General features: G+C 52.0%; 5 protein-coding genes across 5 annotated transcripts; 2 read left to right on the top strand and 3 right to left on the bottom strand.

The window, feature by feature from the left end:
• Positions 1 to 67: 67 nt before the first annotated feature.
• Positions 68 to 2,996, top strand: cdc17 (DNA ligase 1; the record flags this gene model as incomplete). The annotated part of the gene is made up of 5 exons (XM_066131315.1): positions 68 to 96; positions 234 to 361; positions 434 to 1,568; positions 1,622 to 2,390; positions 2,460 to 2,996. The coding sequence occupies 5 exons, from the start codon at positions 68 to 70 to the stop codon at positions 2,994 to 2,996; spliced, it is 2,598 nt and encodes an 865-aa protein (XP_065987514.1).
• Positions 2,997 to 3,237: 241 nt separating this feature from the next.
• On the bottom strand, positions 3,238 to 6,366 carry Clcn3 (H(+)/Cl(-) exchange transporter 3; the record flags this gene model as incomplete). The annotated part of the gene is made up of 6 exons (XM_014686857.2): positions 3,238 to 4,536; positions 4,587 to 4,772; positions 4,838 to 4,929; positions 4,983 to 5,097; positions 5,149 to 5,301; positions 5,362 to 6,366. The coding sequence occupies 6 exons, from the start codon at positions 6,364 to 6,366 to the stop codon at positions 3,238 to 3,240; spliced, it is 2,850 nt and encodes a 949-aa protein (XP_014542343.2).
• Positions 6,367 to 6,820: 454 nt separating this feature from the next.
• G6M90_00g087730 (uncharacterized protein) lies at positions 6,821 to 8,887 on the top strand (the record flags this gene model as incomplete). Its single annotated transcript, XM_014686856.1, has 3 exons — positions 6,821 to 7,221; positions 7,305 to 7,611; positions 7,673 to 8,887. 3 exons carry the CDS (start codon positions 6,821 to 6,823, stop codon positions 8,885 to 8,887), a joined length of 1,923 nt encoding a protein of 640 aa, XP_014542342.1.
• An 83-nt stretch (positions 8,888 to 8,970) lies between these two features.
• G6M90_00g087740 (uncharacterized protein) lies at positions 8,971 to 9,633 on the bottom strand (the record flags this gene model as incomplete). Its single annotated transcript, XM_014686855.1, has 1 exon — positions 8,971 to 9,633. One exon carries the CDS (start codon positions 9,631 to 9,633, stop codon positions 8,971 to 8,973), a length of 663 nt encoding a protein of 220 aa, XP_014542341.1.
• A 351-nt stretch (positions 9,634 to 9,984) lies between these two features.
• Positions 9,985 to 11,646, bottom strand: G6M90_00g087750 (uncharacterized protein; the record flags this gene model as incomplete). Its single annotated transcript, XM_014686854.1, has 4 exons — positions 9,985 to 11,186; positions 11,264 to 11,323; positions 11,393 to 11,471; positions 11,530 to 11,646. The coding sequence occupies 4 exons, from the start codon at positions 11,644 to 11,646 to the stop codon at positions 9,985 to 9,987; spliced, it is 1,458 nt and encodes a 485-aa protein (XP_014542340.1).
• Positions 11,647 to 16,173: the final 4,527 nt, after the last annotated feature.

Raw genomic sequence — 16,173 nt, forward strand, 5'->3', positions numbered from 1 at the left:
TTACAAGAGCCTGGGAAATATCTTGCGCCGGTCTCTGGTACAATTGGCACTTGGAAGACAGCGTATCATGGCGCCGCCGAAGCAGGCGACCTTGGGGTATGTGAAGGGTCAGAGCACTTTGGGGTGCGTGAATTGGTGATGAACGCTATAAATTATGATGAATAGCAGTGTTGTTGAAATGCTTGCACATGAACTCAGAAGTACTAATTGGAATGTTTTTTTGGCACCTGTAGGAAATTCTTTGGTGTGAAGAACCCGGCACCACAACAGCAGACGAAGCTTACATTTGCGACGAAAGCCCGTGCTGTGGAGGGGGGCGACGAGGATGCGAGTGCGAAGGAGAATACAGATCCCGATAATGGTGAGTCTCTATTTAACCGCGACGCTAATAATACCGCTATGAAACAGGGGATCGCTGACGTGAGCTGGTTAGATTCTAAGAAGCGAGCCCGTGTGCCAAGTCAAAATAGTACCGTAAAACCCGAAGACGACGAGGACGATGGACCTGTGGTGAAGCGAGTGAGAAGAAGTAGAGTTAAGGTCGAGGAAGACGAGGATGATGAGCCTGCCCAGTCGGTGCCCAAGAAAGAAGATAATGTCAAGGATGTGACAATCAAACAATCTGTCGAAGAGGTTCCCAAAATGGAAGGAGACGCCAAAGATGTAAAAATCAAGAAAAAGAGCCAGAGTCCGGATCCCGACCGCAAGCCCCTCAAGACGGCAGATGATGGGTTCAAAGAAGAGGCGGCTTCAGAGTCTGGCTCAGAGGCTGAAGAAGATGCAGACGTCGATGAGAAGCCAGAAGTTGCTGCAAAGGCAAGGGAAAAGGTGCAAACACAGCTCCAGTCCAAGACTGCTCAGCACCCTTATCCTGATTGGCAACCAGGTAGCCCTGTTCCATATGCAGCACTATGCCAAACATTCTCATTAATTGAGATGACGACGAAGCGATTGATCATTATGGGGCATTGCTCGCTGTTTCTCCGGCAAGTTATGCGACTCACCCCGGACGATTTGCTCCCTACGGTTCTTCTCATGATCAACAAACTTGCACCTGACTATGCTGGAATTGAGCTCGGTATTGGTGAGTCTCTCATCATGAAGGCTATTGGTGAGACTACTGGGCGAAGCTTGCAAATAATCAAGGCGGATCAAAAAGAGATTGGTGATTTAGGTCTCGTGGCAGTCAAGAGTAGATCTACGCAGCCAACCATGTTCAAACCCAAGCCGCTTACGGTAAGAGGCGTGCACCAGGGTCTGATGAACATTGCTACTGTTACTGGTAACGGTGCTCAGGGCCGAAAAGTCGACGGCATCAAGAAGCTCTTGTCTGCTGCCGATGCCTACTCTACTGCCAAGGCAGACATTACCAAGGACAAGGGCGGCCCAAGTGAAGCCAAGTTTATCATCAGGTTCCTCGAAGGCAAGCTGAGATTGGGTCTTGCCGAAAGAACCGTGCTGGTTTCTCTTGCCCAGGCCATCGTCTGCCATGAGGCTGGGCAAAAGGGCAAGGTTCCCAGCACCACCGACATGGAGAATGGAGAATCTATTCTCAAGACGGTGTATAGGTATGTAACCACGAGAACGAACCAAGCTTTTCTTGGTACTAAACTGTGTGTAGTGAGCTGCCTAGCTACGATGCCATCATTCCAGCAGTTCTTTCGCATGGGATCATGAACCTGAGAGAATGCTGTAAGCTGCGTCCTGGCGTGCCCCTGAAGCCCATGTTGGCGAAACCCACAAAAGCCATTACCGAAGTACTCGATCGATTCGAGGGTCAAAAGTTCACTTGCGAGTACAAGTACGACGGCGAGCGAGCTCAAATTCACTACGTCGCCAGGGATTCAGATCAGGAGTTGAGCCAGGAAACCTCTGGAGCCGCCAAACAAGCAGCCGATGGAGTCGCTAGCATTTTCTCCAGAAACTCGGAAGATTTGTCCAAGAAATACCCCGATATCCTCGCCAAGCTGCACACTTGGGTCAAGAATGACACCAAGAGTTTTGTGTTGGACTGTGAGACGGTAGCCTGGGATGTCTCTGAGAAGAAGGTGCTCCCGTTCCAGCAGCTCATGACACGAAAGAAAAAGGACGTCAAGCTGGAAGACGTCAAGGTCAAAGTATGCGTGTTTGCCTTTGACTTGCTGTATTTGAACGGTCTCCCCGTCGTGGAGAAGTCGCTGCGTGAAAGACGAGAGCTGCTCCAGCAGTCCTTTGCGCCAGTCGAGGGTGAATTTGCGTTTGCGACCTACATGGATGGCCAGGAACTAGATGAGATCCAACTCTTTCTGGATGAGAGCGTCAAAGCCTCATGCGAAGGCCTGATGGTCAAGATGCTGGACGGAACTGAAAGTGGATATGAGCCCAGCAAACGCAGTCGGAACTGGCTCAAGGTATGGCCGGTCTCAGCCATCATCAAAAATGAAAAAGAAGAGAAAGCAATTGCTAACATCCTCCCCCAGGTAAAGAAGGACTATCTCGCCGGCGTAGGCGATTCGCTAGACCTCGTCGTTCTCGGCGCATACTACGGCCGGGGAAAACGAACATCCGTCTACGGCGCGTTCCTGCTCGCGTGCTATGACCCGGCCAACGACACCTACGAAACCGTCTGCAACATCGGCACCGGCTTCTCGGAGCAAGTCCTCGAAGAACTGCACGCCCAGTTGTCCGAAATCGTCATCGACCGCCCCAAGCCATTCTACTCGCACTCCGCGGGCGGCCAGCACCAGCCGGACGTGTGGTTCGAACCCCGCTACGTCTGGGAGGTGAAGACGGCCGACTTGACGCTCAGTCCGCGGTACAAGGCTGGCTGCAAGGAGGGCGTCGACCCGGCGGGCGACAAGGGCATCAGTCTGCGGTTCCCGCGGTTCATTAAGATCCGCGACGATAAGAAGCCGGATGAGGCGACGAGCAGCAGGCAGATTGCCGAAATGTATAGGAAGCAGGAGAGCGTGACGAAGAATAAGGGGCCCTCCGTGGATGATGATTTCGAGTACTGAGTCATTGCAATATTCGCGTCAGCTGGGGGAGATTCGCATGTTTATTGATGTATTACAAAGCGGTTGGCATTTTCCAATTCACCAATGCGTCAAGTATGTTGTTGGTTGAAGTAGCTTGGTGGAGTGTTTCCTCGGCGTTTGTGGCTCACATACATGATAGGGGGTCGGTGTGTGTTTGAAGCAAGCATATACATTCAATGTGTACGTCTAATCGCTGCATAATACATGATCAATGAAAAGTCTATAATATACTCGCCGCATCATCTGTATCCTCGACCCTCAACAACCCATGTTCCTCACCAGTGTCTTGCTCACGCTCATTGCTGTCCAATCCACTAGCTCGCGTATTGCCTGCTGGCGCAGTCCCCGTTCTCCTCGTCTCATCTGCCCCGTTGAGAACGTACCACACATCCTTTTTGGTAAGGAGACCCTGCAGAACGCCGCGATCAGCGAAGAGCACGTATCGAAGACCGAGCTTCTGAAAATACGTCACTACGAGGTGCAGGTCCGTACGGGACGGGAGCGTCAGGGGAGTCTGATCCATCCACGGACGAAGATCCAGTATCGTCCGGGGATCGGCAAGCGACTGATGCGAGAAGAAGACTTCTGTCTCTGTAGACAAGGAACGGGGTGGCTGCGTTGCAGTGCGGATGTTGTAGCTTAGTTCTGCGCGGGATATGTATCCGAGCAGAATGGCCTCGCGGGGGTCCGAGATGACTGGGAATCCGCGGTAAGCGTGCATCTCGAGGATCGTGTTGAGAGAAGAAATTGTGTGTCCGGTGGCGGTAAGCACGTTCAGATCCTCGATCCGGGTCATGATTTGGGATGCAGGGATGTCGGGGATGGTCATTTCTTCGGAGTTGTCGAGGAACGGGTACTCATTGAAATGGATCCACGACTCGTAAATGCCACGGCGGGAGAAGGCGTCTCCCACCCACTTGGATATCATGACGGCTACCATGATGGGCAGGACGTAGGTCAGCGCGCCGGTGAGTTCGAACATGATTACGACAATGGAGACGGTCATTCGAGTGACGCCTGCCAGGGCCGCAGATGCGCCGATGATGGCGTATGTTCCTGGGGTGATGCACGGGACGTCTGGTGCGCAAGAGGCAAAGAAGACGAACTTGGGGTGGTTGTGGACCCAGATTTCCATTATAATTCCCACGGCGCGGCCTGTCAATGCGCCAATTGCCATGGATGGAAGGATGATGCCGGCGGGAATTTGGAGGCCAAAGGTGATGCTTGCGAGGAAGAAGCCCAGTACCGCCGCAAAGATGAGCAGCACGACGGTCCCGGCGGATGCTGTGCCTGTTCTACAAAGGCCAATGGGGTCGTCAAGAACACGGGAGCATTCCGAGAACAAGCTCGACACGAGCTCCGTCGACTGGACTTTCATGTAAAAGTTTGGGTAGTTGATGAGAGCTGTGAGGAGAGCCACGGCAAGAACTTGAATAATCGGTCCAGGCAGCCAACTTCGGGTCTTCTTCCAGCGTGCGACAGCCATGTTGGTGCGGATGAAAAGACCACCGTAAACGCCCTGTTGCGTGTCAGTTTCGTACTTGGACTCAGAAAATGAGGGAACTATACCCCAAAGATGCCCAGGATGGCATAAGGAATAATTTCGAAACCGTGCCAATCCACGCTGTACTTGGTCTGATACAAGACGAGCTTGCCTGATCGGAAGGGATCAAAGGCTTGTAAACAGACGGCTGCTGTCATGGCACATACGAAGCTCTGCCACATGGTCTTATCCGGAAAGTAGTACGACAGTTGCTGCAGTTCATATCAACACCGGCGTATGAGGAGGATGAGATGTGCTTCGGAAGAGGGAGCTTTACCTCGAGACTAAACAAGACGCCCCCAATGGGCGAGCCAAAGGCCACAGAGATGCCAGATGCGGCGGCTGCCGAAAGAACCTCTCGTTTCCGAGCTGACGCTTGTTAGACCGGACTGCAGCTTCGGGCTAGTTCAAGTGAATCTGACCTTCATTTTCTCTAATATTGGGGAACAGTTTGATGAACAAGTTTGCGCAACAGCAAGCTACGTGCACCAACGGGCCCTCCTTTCCAAGCCACATGCCGGACGCTACAGCAAGCACCTAGAGTCTCATCAGAGCACTGCTCACACATAGATGAAGGACAAAACATACCAGACCAATGGATTTTGTGATCAACGTCCAAGTGCCTAAGAATCTTCTTATGACAAAGCCACCCAGAACTGTCTTGAGCTCAGGGATGCCGCTATGCTTGGCATACATGGCATATTCCTGTACAAGAAGAGCAGCACAGTATGCCAACGTTATCTTGTAACTTGGTTAGCCAGAGTATGGAAATAATTTCAAGATGCACGTGGAGATTCTTACAGAATAAAGGAGATAGAAGAGGTACTCGACAACCCATTTTCCCCCAGCAGCTTGGACACCAAGAGCCTCGCTCCAATACTTCCATCCAGCACATTTGGAACCTTGATCATAGCCATAACAGCAAAAGTTCTTGTTGAGATAGAAATGGCCGCCCTCCGGCCCGCTGGAACAAAAGCCTAGTTTCAGGTCTCCCAGCCAGTCGCTTGATACGTTTATTCCCGCAGCAATTGCGCCCACGAGCAAGCCCGTCAAGATCAGAATAACCCAGACTTGACTGGCATCTATAAAATGTTGAAAATAGCCCATGATTCCGCTCGCGCTAGATGACAGCACACGCATTCGCTGTCGTTCTTTGGTGTACTCGAAGATCCAGTCAATGGCCGTCAGGTCCTCATACCCGACTCGTCGGCCAGGGCCTTCGGTGTACCAATCGTGGGACACTCCATCTTTGGAACCCGCAATAAACGCGTTAGATTGCGTCCTTTGCGGCGAACCTGTGACCACGGATATATTTCCACCGCGCTGGTGCCGCCGCTGAGGAGACGGGGTGTCTTGTCGGCCGGCTGACGGCGAGCCTGTGAGGGATGAGAAGAAGCGAGATGGACCAGACAGCACCGACGGCTTCGGCTTGCGCTTAAAGGACAGCGGGGTGTTCAAGTCCTGGCCAAAAGGGTCGTCGTCGAGAACGTGGCCATGGGCGGCAATGTCGTGGTCACTCTCTTCGTCGAGGAAGTCGAGCTCGTCCCTGTCGTCGGTGGATGGCGGCGCGCGCGCATTCGGGGGTGAACGAGACGAGGATGAGGCAGAGGCAGAGGCAGAGGCAGAGGCAGAGGCAAATTGATCGTGCTGGGCGGCTCCAGACATGATGCGGCTCGTCCCATTTTCCAGCGGCCGTGGGATGAAACTGGGATGGGTTTGATGTTGAGCAAGTTTGAAGTCGCACTGCGTCGCCTTCGAGTTGGCCAAGAAGAGGCGTGGCTTGGCAGAGGCATCAGTCTCGCGCATTGACGGGGGACATGGAATGTAGCGCTAGGCGCCGCTCTGCAGGGGGCATCAGCCGCCACTGACCCAAATAGCGGGCGCGATGAACAGCACCGAAAGATCCACTGACATGGACATGACGCAGCTGGTTGGGCCCACATGCAGCCTGGCAATTCACACCAGACTTTACATCAACACGACGTCAACCCACGCTGATTGGGTGCTTGTCGTGGGTTTTCTTGCAACATATCGTTCATCACCACGTCAAACATCGACTTCCAGTATAGCAGCCATGGTTTGATATACATTGCAGATACAAAATGACTGTTTGCTCGAATTCCTGAACACATACGGCTCCATATGCAACTCCTTTTCGGACCCGAAAATCCAGCCGCGGCAGAAGCAGCCTCAATGAAATCCTACTCACCCATATCGGACTTGAGAAAAAGACTTTGAACGTCAACTTCATCAAATCAACATGGATCATCAATCAGCCGCCCAATCCTGCCAATCCAGCCAATCCTCACAAGCAGACTCCCCGAATAGTCAAAATCCCACAATCTCCCAAATCCAAGCATTTCTCAGGTCCAAGGACGACACCCAGCGCTTCGTCGGCCTGGCTCTCCTCAAGTCTGTCCTCGACAACACGCCTAACCTCCGGCAGGATGAGCAAGTCGTCAAGGCCCTATGGGACAGCATATCCCCCCGGTTTCTGGACAGACTCATAAAAACAGGGTCCAAGCCCTCGGGTGAAAATACCAAGGAGATGTTGGACCTCGTTGTGTCCGTCATCCACACATTTGCTGCGCTGCTGCCCGAGTCGGCGAGGAACGAGGATAAGTTCACGGAGAGAATACCTGGACTCGTGGGAGCTGTATTGTACAGGCATGTCACAGACCCTAGATAGATTCCTCTCCTTTTCACTTATTTGTAAATATGCAGAGCTTGCTAACAGAATACAGTTCTGACGAGACAACGGCATTGCTATTACAACTTCTTCACACGCTCGTCAGCACGCCAGCCGGTGCAAAAGCCTTCATTGGCACAGGCGATGTCAGCGCTCTAAGCGAGATTGCCCCAACACATGCCGTTGTTATGGATATCTTTTGCTTCGCGTGGCTGAATGGCATGGCCATCGTTGTAGAGAAGCACATGTTGATCAACCAAATTGTTGATACGATCCAATCGCTCGTGTCTTCATTCTCGGGTACGGATGGTGTCACCCTACTCGAATTCCTGGGAACTTTTTTGAGACAGGCTGATCCAACTGTACGCCACCTCGTCCTTCCGAATCTATTCCCAGAGAATACGCAACTAACCATGATGCCAGGTACTCCCTCATGAACCTGGATGGCTAAAAACAGCCGTCGGCTTCATCCAAACCCTCGTCACCAGTCGTCCCAATACAGCCGCCAGATCAGCCTACACCAACGCCGCCGCATCCCTTCTACAGGCCTACCCACAGTCAACACCAAAGCTACTCTTCGCCGAAAACACAAAGGACGACAAACCATTCGGGTACCTCTTGATAAGCCTCATGCTTATAGACATCCGATCATCTGCGCCAACACTCCTCGAACAACTAAACAGTCCCGAGTACGCCAAACTCTCCCGTCGACTAGCGTCCGCCTTTGACGTTATTTCCATCTTCATCGGACATCTTGTCCGATGTCTCGAAGACGAGTCCCTCGACACGCTCATCATGTCTCCAGACAGTCTGTTAAAGCTGCGTAAAGGCATTTCAGAAACCATGTCTGTGACAGTAGAGTACCTCCGTGACAGGTGGGATGCCACATTTGCCGGAGCAATGGGCCTGCACCCCGATGCGAGAGCTTCCAATGCCGAAACAGCATCCGGCTCGCATCGAACATTGGCATGGGACTCCATGGTAAATACAGCCGATGAGGATCCATTGATTTTGTCGGCGGTGAGGGCGCTAGCGCTCTGGCTAAGGGAGGACGAGAACGAGACGCTGCGAAAGGAAGCGACAGGTTTGACCGACATGCTAATGGAGCTTTACCAGAGCAGTTCCTCAGAGAAGCTAGACTTCCGAGCCGCTATACTGGTGGGCATGGAAGCCTTGGTCACCCTCCCGCAAGGGCGCCAGTTGTTCCTCCACAACGACGGGTGGAGGATTCTGAGCAAAGACCTCATTAGTCTTATTCAAAGCTCCAAAGAGATTGACCGTGCAAACGCCTCGAGGGGCATTGAAATCGTGCGGGTTTTACTCTCGGTAGCCGAGGAAGAGTCGTCAGGTACGTCAGAGGAGTGGATGGATCTCATCACCGCTATGGCAGCATGGGATGTGCCCACGCAGAGCGTCTCCCCGCTAGCACAGGAGTTGCAGGTTGCTATTTTGCAACTATGCTGTACCTTGTTGGTTAGTGCGAGCGACGGCATGCGCAGCAGATACAGACAGTCTATTACTGCGGTTCAGGGAAACGCCGCTGAGTTGAGGCGGGAAATCGGCAAGGACGACGAGTTGGCCGAGGCGATGGAAGACGTTGTAGATACATTGGATGGGGTGACGCTAGGAACCAGGTAGGTAGTCAAACCAGAACACCAAGTCGAAATTGTTACAACCCCGTCCGACAAGGCCACTTGGGTTCGTATCGAGAGCGCCGTGTGTTAAGCAGCCCCAACTTGTTGGCCCAACGTAGTAGCCGCCTCTGCAGCCCTGTCCTTGCTCCGCGCAGCCTCTGCCTTGGCCCTCCTCTTCCGCGCCCTCCTCACTTCGATCTCAACATGCTGCATCTCCGCATTGACAGACACCAGGCGCGGGACGACGTCCTCGACAGCCCTGATGGAATGGCGCTGAGCAGCCCGCAGCGGCATGGGCGTCAGAATGCCAAACCAACGAAGAGGATCGCACATCTTCTTACTCTTCGTCTCCTCTTTGCCGTCCTTTTCTCCCAGTGTGCCCGGTGACCTGGCGGATTCGCCATCTCCAGACGCGTCATGAGCTTTCTCCGCGGTTTTCTTTTCGTGCTCGTCCCCTTCCGCCTCTACAAAGGTGGAATTGTCCAGGGAATTTGCCGTCACAGTGAATCTGGGAACCCCGTTTTCGACGTTGGTTATGCCAACCCGTCGGCTGGCTCTCATTCTCTCATCGTAGTGATCCTGGCCATATCTCAGGCCACGTTCGCCGGAAAAGTTGGCCCTAGCGATATTGTGATATACGTCTGACTGGAGACCGGAGAGATGCTTGCGCAGGGTTGTGTATTCGTCTAGCAAGGTGAGATAACGCTCTAGGAGCTGGTCGACGTGGTCTTGGTCTTGGTCCGAAGACATGGCGGGTTTTAGCCCGAGCGGCGACGTGATTCAAGGTCGGGTGGGGCTGAGAGGGGTGATGAGAGGTGATATGAGGCTACTCGACTTGCACAATAGTCCTCGCTCTGGATTTTGCCTTGAAGTATTAGCCTGTTGGGCTCAATAGTGTCTTGCACGGGTGATGGCAAGCACAACAGGGTCGGGTTGAGGCATCCAAAGTCAAAGTCCACGTTCCGAAGCTCAAGTGGGCCTGGTCAGCCTGCCGCTCCCGACTTCAAGCCCCCCCCCGGCCTTGCACACACACTCATCTTGGCATACAATAAAACATACTTCGTTATTCATGCTCCAGTCTACAGCGTAGATTCTAACAGTTCATGACAAGGTGTCTTCCTCAGTGGCGCGCTGGCTCATCTTCTTCCACAACGGCGGCCCTCCGATGAAGGTCGCACACAACATCGACGTGATGCCCGAGATGATTGCCAAACTCCACCCCACAGTTCCGAATCCCGCACTTTCATTTACAAACCCGCCCAGCAGAGGCCCTATCATAACTCCTACAGAAAATGCAATATTGTACAATGCATAGCCCAGAGCGATGGGTTTCGCTCCCCGATCTTTGTATCGCCCTTCGATGGCATATGTAATTTCAGCCGTGACGGGGCCAAATGTGAAGGCGACCCCAATACCAACCCCGGCTAGGAGACCGCAGAGCATGACTTTATGTGCCGTAGTATTGTCTGTTACGAATCGAAGGCAAACGAGGAAAGGAGTATATGTCATGAATCCAAACGCAGACAGCCACCGGGGGCCGTATCGATCGCAGAGGTGCCCTACGACAGGGCCAAGACATGTAGGAAAGACCAACGGAAGAAATATGAGCCCTGCTCCTACAGAATCCCATTGGAATGCCGCCTTAACGAAAATCGGAAGGGTGCTGTCAAATGCCGCTAGTACAGCAGCTTCTGCCACAGTTCCCCAAAGTGCAGCAAGAAGTCTCGGGCTGGTAAACAGTCCGAACATCTCCTTGACGGTCAGCTGGCCGGGTTGCTTTTCACCACAGAGGTTTTCGTCGTCGTATGGCTGGCTTTGCAACGTCTCCTCTGCATCATCTGCCTTTGAGGACGTGCTGCGGCTTGGTACGTGGGTGATTTCAGATTGCATCGTTTCCGCTTGTTGTAGCCATTTCGCCGCATTCTTCTTCTCAATCACCAAGAGACGAAAGGCAACATCAACGCCAATCAAAGCAAAGCACATTGCCCATACTTGATAATAGCCACCCTTTGCGAAAACAACGCCTCCTAGTAAAGGTGAGCTCAACGTGCCCAAGGCTAGGGCGATGCCCACCCATCCCATAGCCCAGCCTATTCGTTCCGTGGGCACTGTATCGACGACAAGAGCTAAGCCAACTGACCACGTCAGAGCACTAGTCATGCCTTGCAACATTCGGCCGAGCATCAACATGGCGACGTTTTCCATGAAGCAAAGGAGAAACGTAGCGGCGGTAAGGATGGCAAGCCCAACGAGCATCGGAGTTCGTCGGTTCTTTGTTCTATCGGCGAGAATACCCCAGACGGCTTTACTTGTGTCAGTTGATAGATTTCCCAAGTGTGTTATGATGCGGCATCTTTTTGTTTACAAAGGATTCACTCACGTGCGGAAATGAAGACGGCTATACCAAAGGCCGCCAGCGAAACGGAGATCCAAAATTGCACTGTGACCGCTTAGCATGTGCGAATTATTTTTTGGTTTTGAGCGGCTACCTGAAGAAATCCTCCCTTACCTTTACTTTCACGAACACCAGCCCGTGACTCCAACTCAAATGGTAGTACAGGCACGATGACGGCATAGGGAAAGATATCCTAGGATCACACTTTAGCACCAACTTGCATATTCGGACTTTTCCCAGACAATACGCACAGTAAAAACAGCAATTGCCACCATCAAAAGAATAAAAGTCACGGATGAGCGCACTTCCAAGAGCCAAGGCCGTTTACCCCTTCTTGTTATCATGTCCCAAACTCTCGGTATCGTCATTTTGAGGTGGTATATCTTTTGATTTCTCAATTTAAACAAAATATATCATATAAGAAACTTCAAGGTAAGAATAAATATTGCCCATTCTAGGGATAATCTTTTTTGTTTTCTTTTTTGGCGTAATCGGCAATTAATGGTCTCGAGGTATACTTGTAAAGGTCTGGATCTATAACGAGTCTTGAAAAGAAAAAAAGGGTAAAGAAGCTGGGATGGACTCCCCAGAACAGCAATACAAAGAAAGAGAGACGGCCTCGCGTATTAATAGTATCATGCCACAGCGATGGATTACGTACGGCTAACGGGCGATGCTTGTATAATATAAGCCAAATAGGTTTCCTTCGGTTATATAACTCCGCGGGTCCCGAAACCACGTTTTGGTGCAAACTACATGATGGATCAGCACACAACTTCGACTACCAAACACGGAGCTGTTTGAGAGATTCGGCAGCGGAGGAGGAGCCTCAAAGACGGGTTCGGAGCTGCAGAACGTCTGGGTCTGTGTGGTTGCCGTTGTACGTAAAGGGGGCTCACGGCCGTCCCAAGGAAGATCGGTCTGCGGGCGTCCGAATGCTTATTCTTGTCTGACTTGGATTGCGCAATGCCGTCAGGAGCCCCAATTGCAGTCAAAGTGATGGACAGTTTGTTGACGCTTTGTTTCGGTTTGGTGCCGTCTTTCCGGACCGCAACGCTTGAGATGAAAAGTATATACATGTTCAGCCAGTGCGCAACCTCCCGAAAGAGACCATGTAACGCTACGGAGCTTTGTGGATACTGCAAGTACGTAGGCGTCAGGTGCGAATGTGACGGTCTGTCGTCCGTGGCTGATTTTCAAAGGAGAAGACATTGCTCAATTCTCGTCACGGTGAAGTCGTCGGGAAAGGGGACGAAGGGAAGGAAGGCATCACCACAGGATTGACTTCAGCCAACTTCCTAAACCGGATTTGAAGAACTGTATGCAAAAAATCCGACTTGGGTCTCCTTGCCCCTTCTTGCCTAGCTCCGTTGTCCTCCCTTTATAATATTTTGCACTCTTTACAAAGACCTGTTCGGAAAGACGGCATTCTTTAAGCTTCATCTCTAGCTCGACGTCGTGCGCGTACGTGGACCAAAGCCATGGGCACATGCCCGGCATGTCCCCAGCCACGTCTGATTGTGTAAGATGTCAATACCCCGGGCTCCGGGTTGCCGAATCGCCACGGCACTTTGTGTGCCGCCTCAGAGGCGCTAGATCCAGAGGCAGATCGTTTATATGGGCCGGACACCAACTACGTGGCAGATGGAGTAGCATCGTGAATGGTGGTCAGACCTCCTACATTTCATCGTCAGAAAACATGTCATGCGGTGCTAGAGAAATGATCTAGGCCGTCTGCGGGCAAGCAAATGCTGGGAGACAGTATACAGCCAATGTCACACCGACATATCATGACTTCAGCCTTCGAGTGGAAGGATAGTGTCTTGCGTGATCGGTTATTCGGCACCACGAGGGCTAGTTTTAGTTGAGGTTCCATTTTCCGAGAAGCAGAATGCGTCTGCCGAGATATTTAGAGGAGTACGTTTTGCAAAACCTGCTATTTGGAATGCAGACCCTTCCGTCTTCGTTGCCGCTGGGAGGTTGTTGCTGACAAAGAGCCAGAGTCTGACAAAGCGTCTCGGTTACACATGGTTACTTTCGACAGAGTAGGATATTACTACTACTCCCCGTTCCCCTATGCCATGAGAATCTCTGGCAGCCATTGTCCTGTCATCCGGTCCCTGCCCCCGAGCCAGTCAGGGACCACTCATCACCCGCTTATCACCCGGTTACAGAATTCATGCTGGTCTTGAGGAAAAGATTTCAAGTGAGAATCGAACGATATGGGCCGGGACATGCCTTCGTTGCAGCCCCAGAGTTGTACGACATGACTTCAGATGCATCTTGTAAAAAGGAATATGGGTGCACCGGGAGTCAAAGTTCCCATGCTACGCCATTCATGTAAAGAATCATACGCAGTTTGAGAATGCTGACGCTAAGGCATTTAACGCAGAACAATCCCGGATTCTAGGGTACTCTCTTCGCTGCTTTGCCACCTTCACCTTTATAATGTCCTGCCTGCCACGTGCAAAATGGCCAGAGGTGCTTATGCAACAGCTTCTTTTGCGACGAAAGCATTGGCCAGGGCATGATTGTTTAATGAAGGACCGTTGGCAAGGTATAGGATGGCATGCGGCCTTGCATCCATGTCTTCCTGTCCAGCTGCAACCTTCCGAGACGGGTCCTCGAACGAGTCGATCTAGCGTTTAATTTCAACCGCCTCTTCTTGTTCTTGCGCCGACGGATGCCTGCCTCGCGCAGCAAATCTTTTTGAAGCACGGTCTCGGCCCGGTGGATATCACCCTTGACGATGCGGCCTGTAGCCCTGTCGCATATCACGCGTAGCGTCAAGTATGAGAATGGTGAGTCCCGGCTATGGCATGGACTTGATCTCTTCTACCTCGCTATGCTTGATACAATACACATAAGCAAGCCGAACAACCTGGAACGGTCAATGGGCAGGGACCGCTTCATCGATATGTCCGCTGCGGTCGTCAAAACTGTTCACATGCGAAAATTATTCAAGAGAGCATCCAATCTCCTGCAAGATATACATACGCATATATACATCGCCAAGCCTATGTCAATCTATCACATCATGCGATAGTACATACTCCGTACCAAATACGTGGTGCGCGAGATGGAGGTAGCATGCGAGGGTCTCAGTCTCCCTGCATCCTCCCTCGACAATACTAACCCAATCAGACATGGGGACTCTTGCAAACATGCATTGTGTATGACAGTGAGTGAGGGCTTTGTCACAAGAAACAAAATTGATGAACGAGGAATCCCAGTCGCCACGGTTGTTTGAGTCCCTCAAAGCCTGAGCGTTTTCTGGGGTATCTTCCCTCCACGGCCTGCGGAAGGAACGCCAGTGATGGAAACGTGGCTCTGGGACTCCATGTCAAATATACCCTGTAGTTGCAAGGTTAGCACTACCCCTGGCCCACCGAGGGAGGGTACGAATTTTGAGTGCAGATCTCCCTTTTGTTCAAACGGTTTTTAGCCAACTGAATCTTGGAAACAGCAAATTGTGTTTGGCGAAACTGGGCAGTACGCCGTCTGATTGGCGCTGTCGGGCGGGTGACGAAGTCAGATGCTTTGGCGAAAGCCATCAATTGATCCGTGTTGGCTACCTAGGTCCTCCTCAGTGTGCCCGCCTGCATTTTTTAGGAAGACTCTTCATGACGAGACCCAGTTGAACTCTGACTGGCATTGGTGAATCAACACTACTCCGTATTGATTTCCGTATCGGAATTGCCATGTTGGGGTCGAGACGACTGCCACTGCGGCTTACTCCGGTATTCGACCAAATACAAGATGGATGACATTACGACGTAACAATGAATCCTCGATCGAGAGGGATTACCTTTCAGATTTGACGTGACCGCCTGAGCACGTTTTGACTGGCGTCTGGCATGGGGCGCTCCTTCCGCGCCAGACAGATAGTCCCGCATATGCGCTGACTGCGTTGTACTCGCCTCATCGTGCTCTGATCTCGAAAGGCGAATAAAGGCGAATTTGTACTCGACACTCCGTACTGCGTAAACAAAGTACTACTAGAAAGTCCTGCATGTCTCATGGCCCTTCATGTCCTCGCGCCTCCCGTTTAAACATAGCGCAGCGTCGTACATCACACACCTGCAGCCAAGCCATCAACGGCCAAAGAGCCAAAGAGCTTCATGGACTCGGTCGTCTTGGCCTATTTGGTTCGCGCGAGAGCCCGCAAGCTGCAAGCGAGCAACTTCTACGTCACAGCACCTCAATCTTCCCAAATGGCTTGAACGTTGCACCGGCCCGAGGCCTGTCAGATCTCTGCCAGTCCACCACACCACTCCTACGCTGTTACTAGCCCAATGACCGTTGAGGTCAAGAGAAGGACGGGTTCAAACGCAGACCGTTGGTCGGTCCGCAACGCCAAACAGCACATCAGACACCCCCGGCGCTTTTCAGAGCACTTGCAGCTGCCCCGCTCGCCTCTCACCCGAAAGACACCCCATTGTCAGTTTGAGCAAAGAATGGGGAGCTTAGGAAACCGTTCGACCGACCGGGCCTCGAGGCCACGAGAACACGCATACTGAAGCAAAGAGGCATCAAGGCGACACCTCGCGGCACAATCATGGCTCACGCCGGTATTCAAAGACCTTTGTTGATCAACGTCGCTGTTCGGTTGCACAATACACAAGCACAGAGTAGGCAATAATAATAAGCTGAGACAAACATGATATATACCGCAGCCACAATCACAAGCGTCAGGGACCGAGGGAAGTAGGAGGACTGAGGAGTTAATACAGAAGGCTCACAAGCTCACATCACCGCACAGCACAGCCGCAGCCACTGGATACTCCACACAGGCATGCATACAATGCCACAAAGCCTTGCTAGCAAATTATGTCGACGTTATAAAACTCGGTGTACTCGATGCGTACGAGGGAGACAAAGAATCAGAATGTTTG

Source organism: Metarhizium brunneum, chromosome 5 (assembly GCF_013426205.1).
Source record: "Metarhizium brunneum chromosome 5, complete sequence".
In the NCBI taxonomy this organism is placed as follows: Eukaryota; Fungi; Ascomycota; class Sordariomycetes; order Hypocreales; family Clavicipitaceae; genus Metarhizium; species Metarhizium brunneum.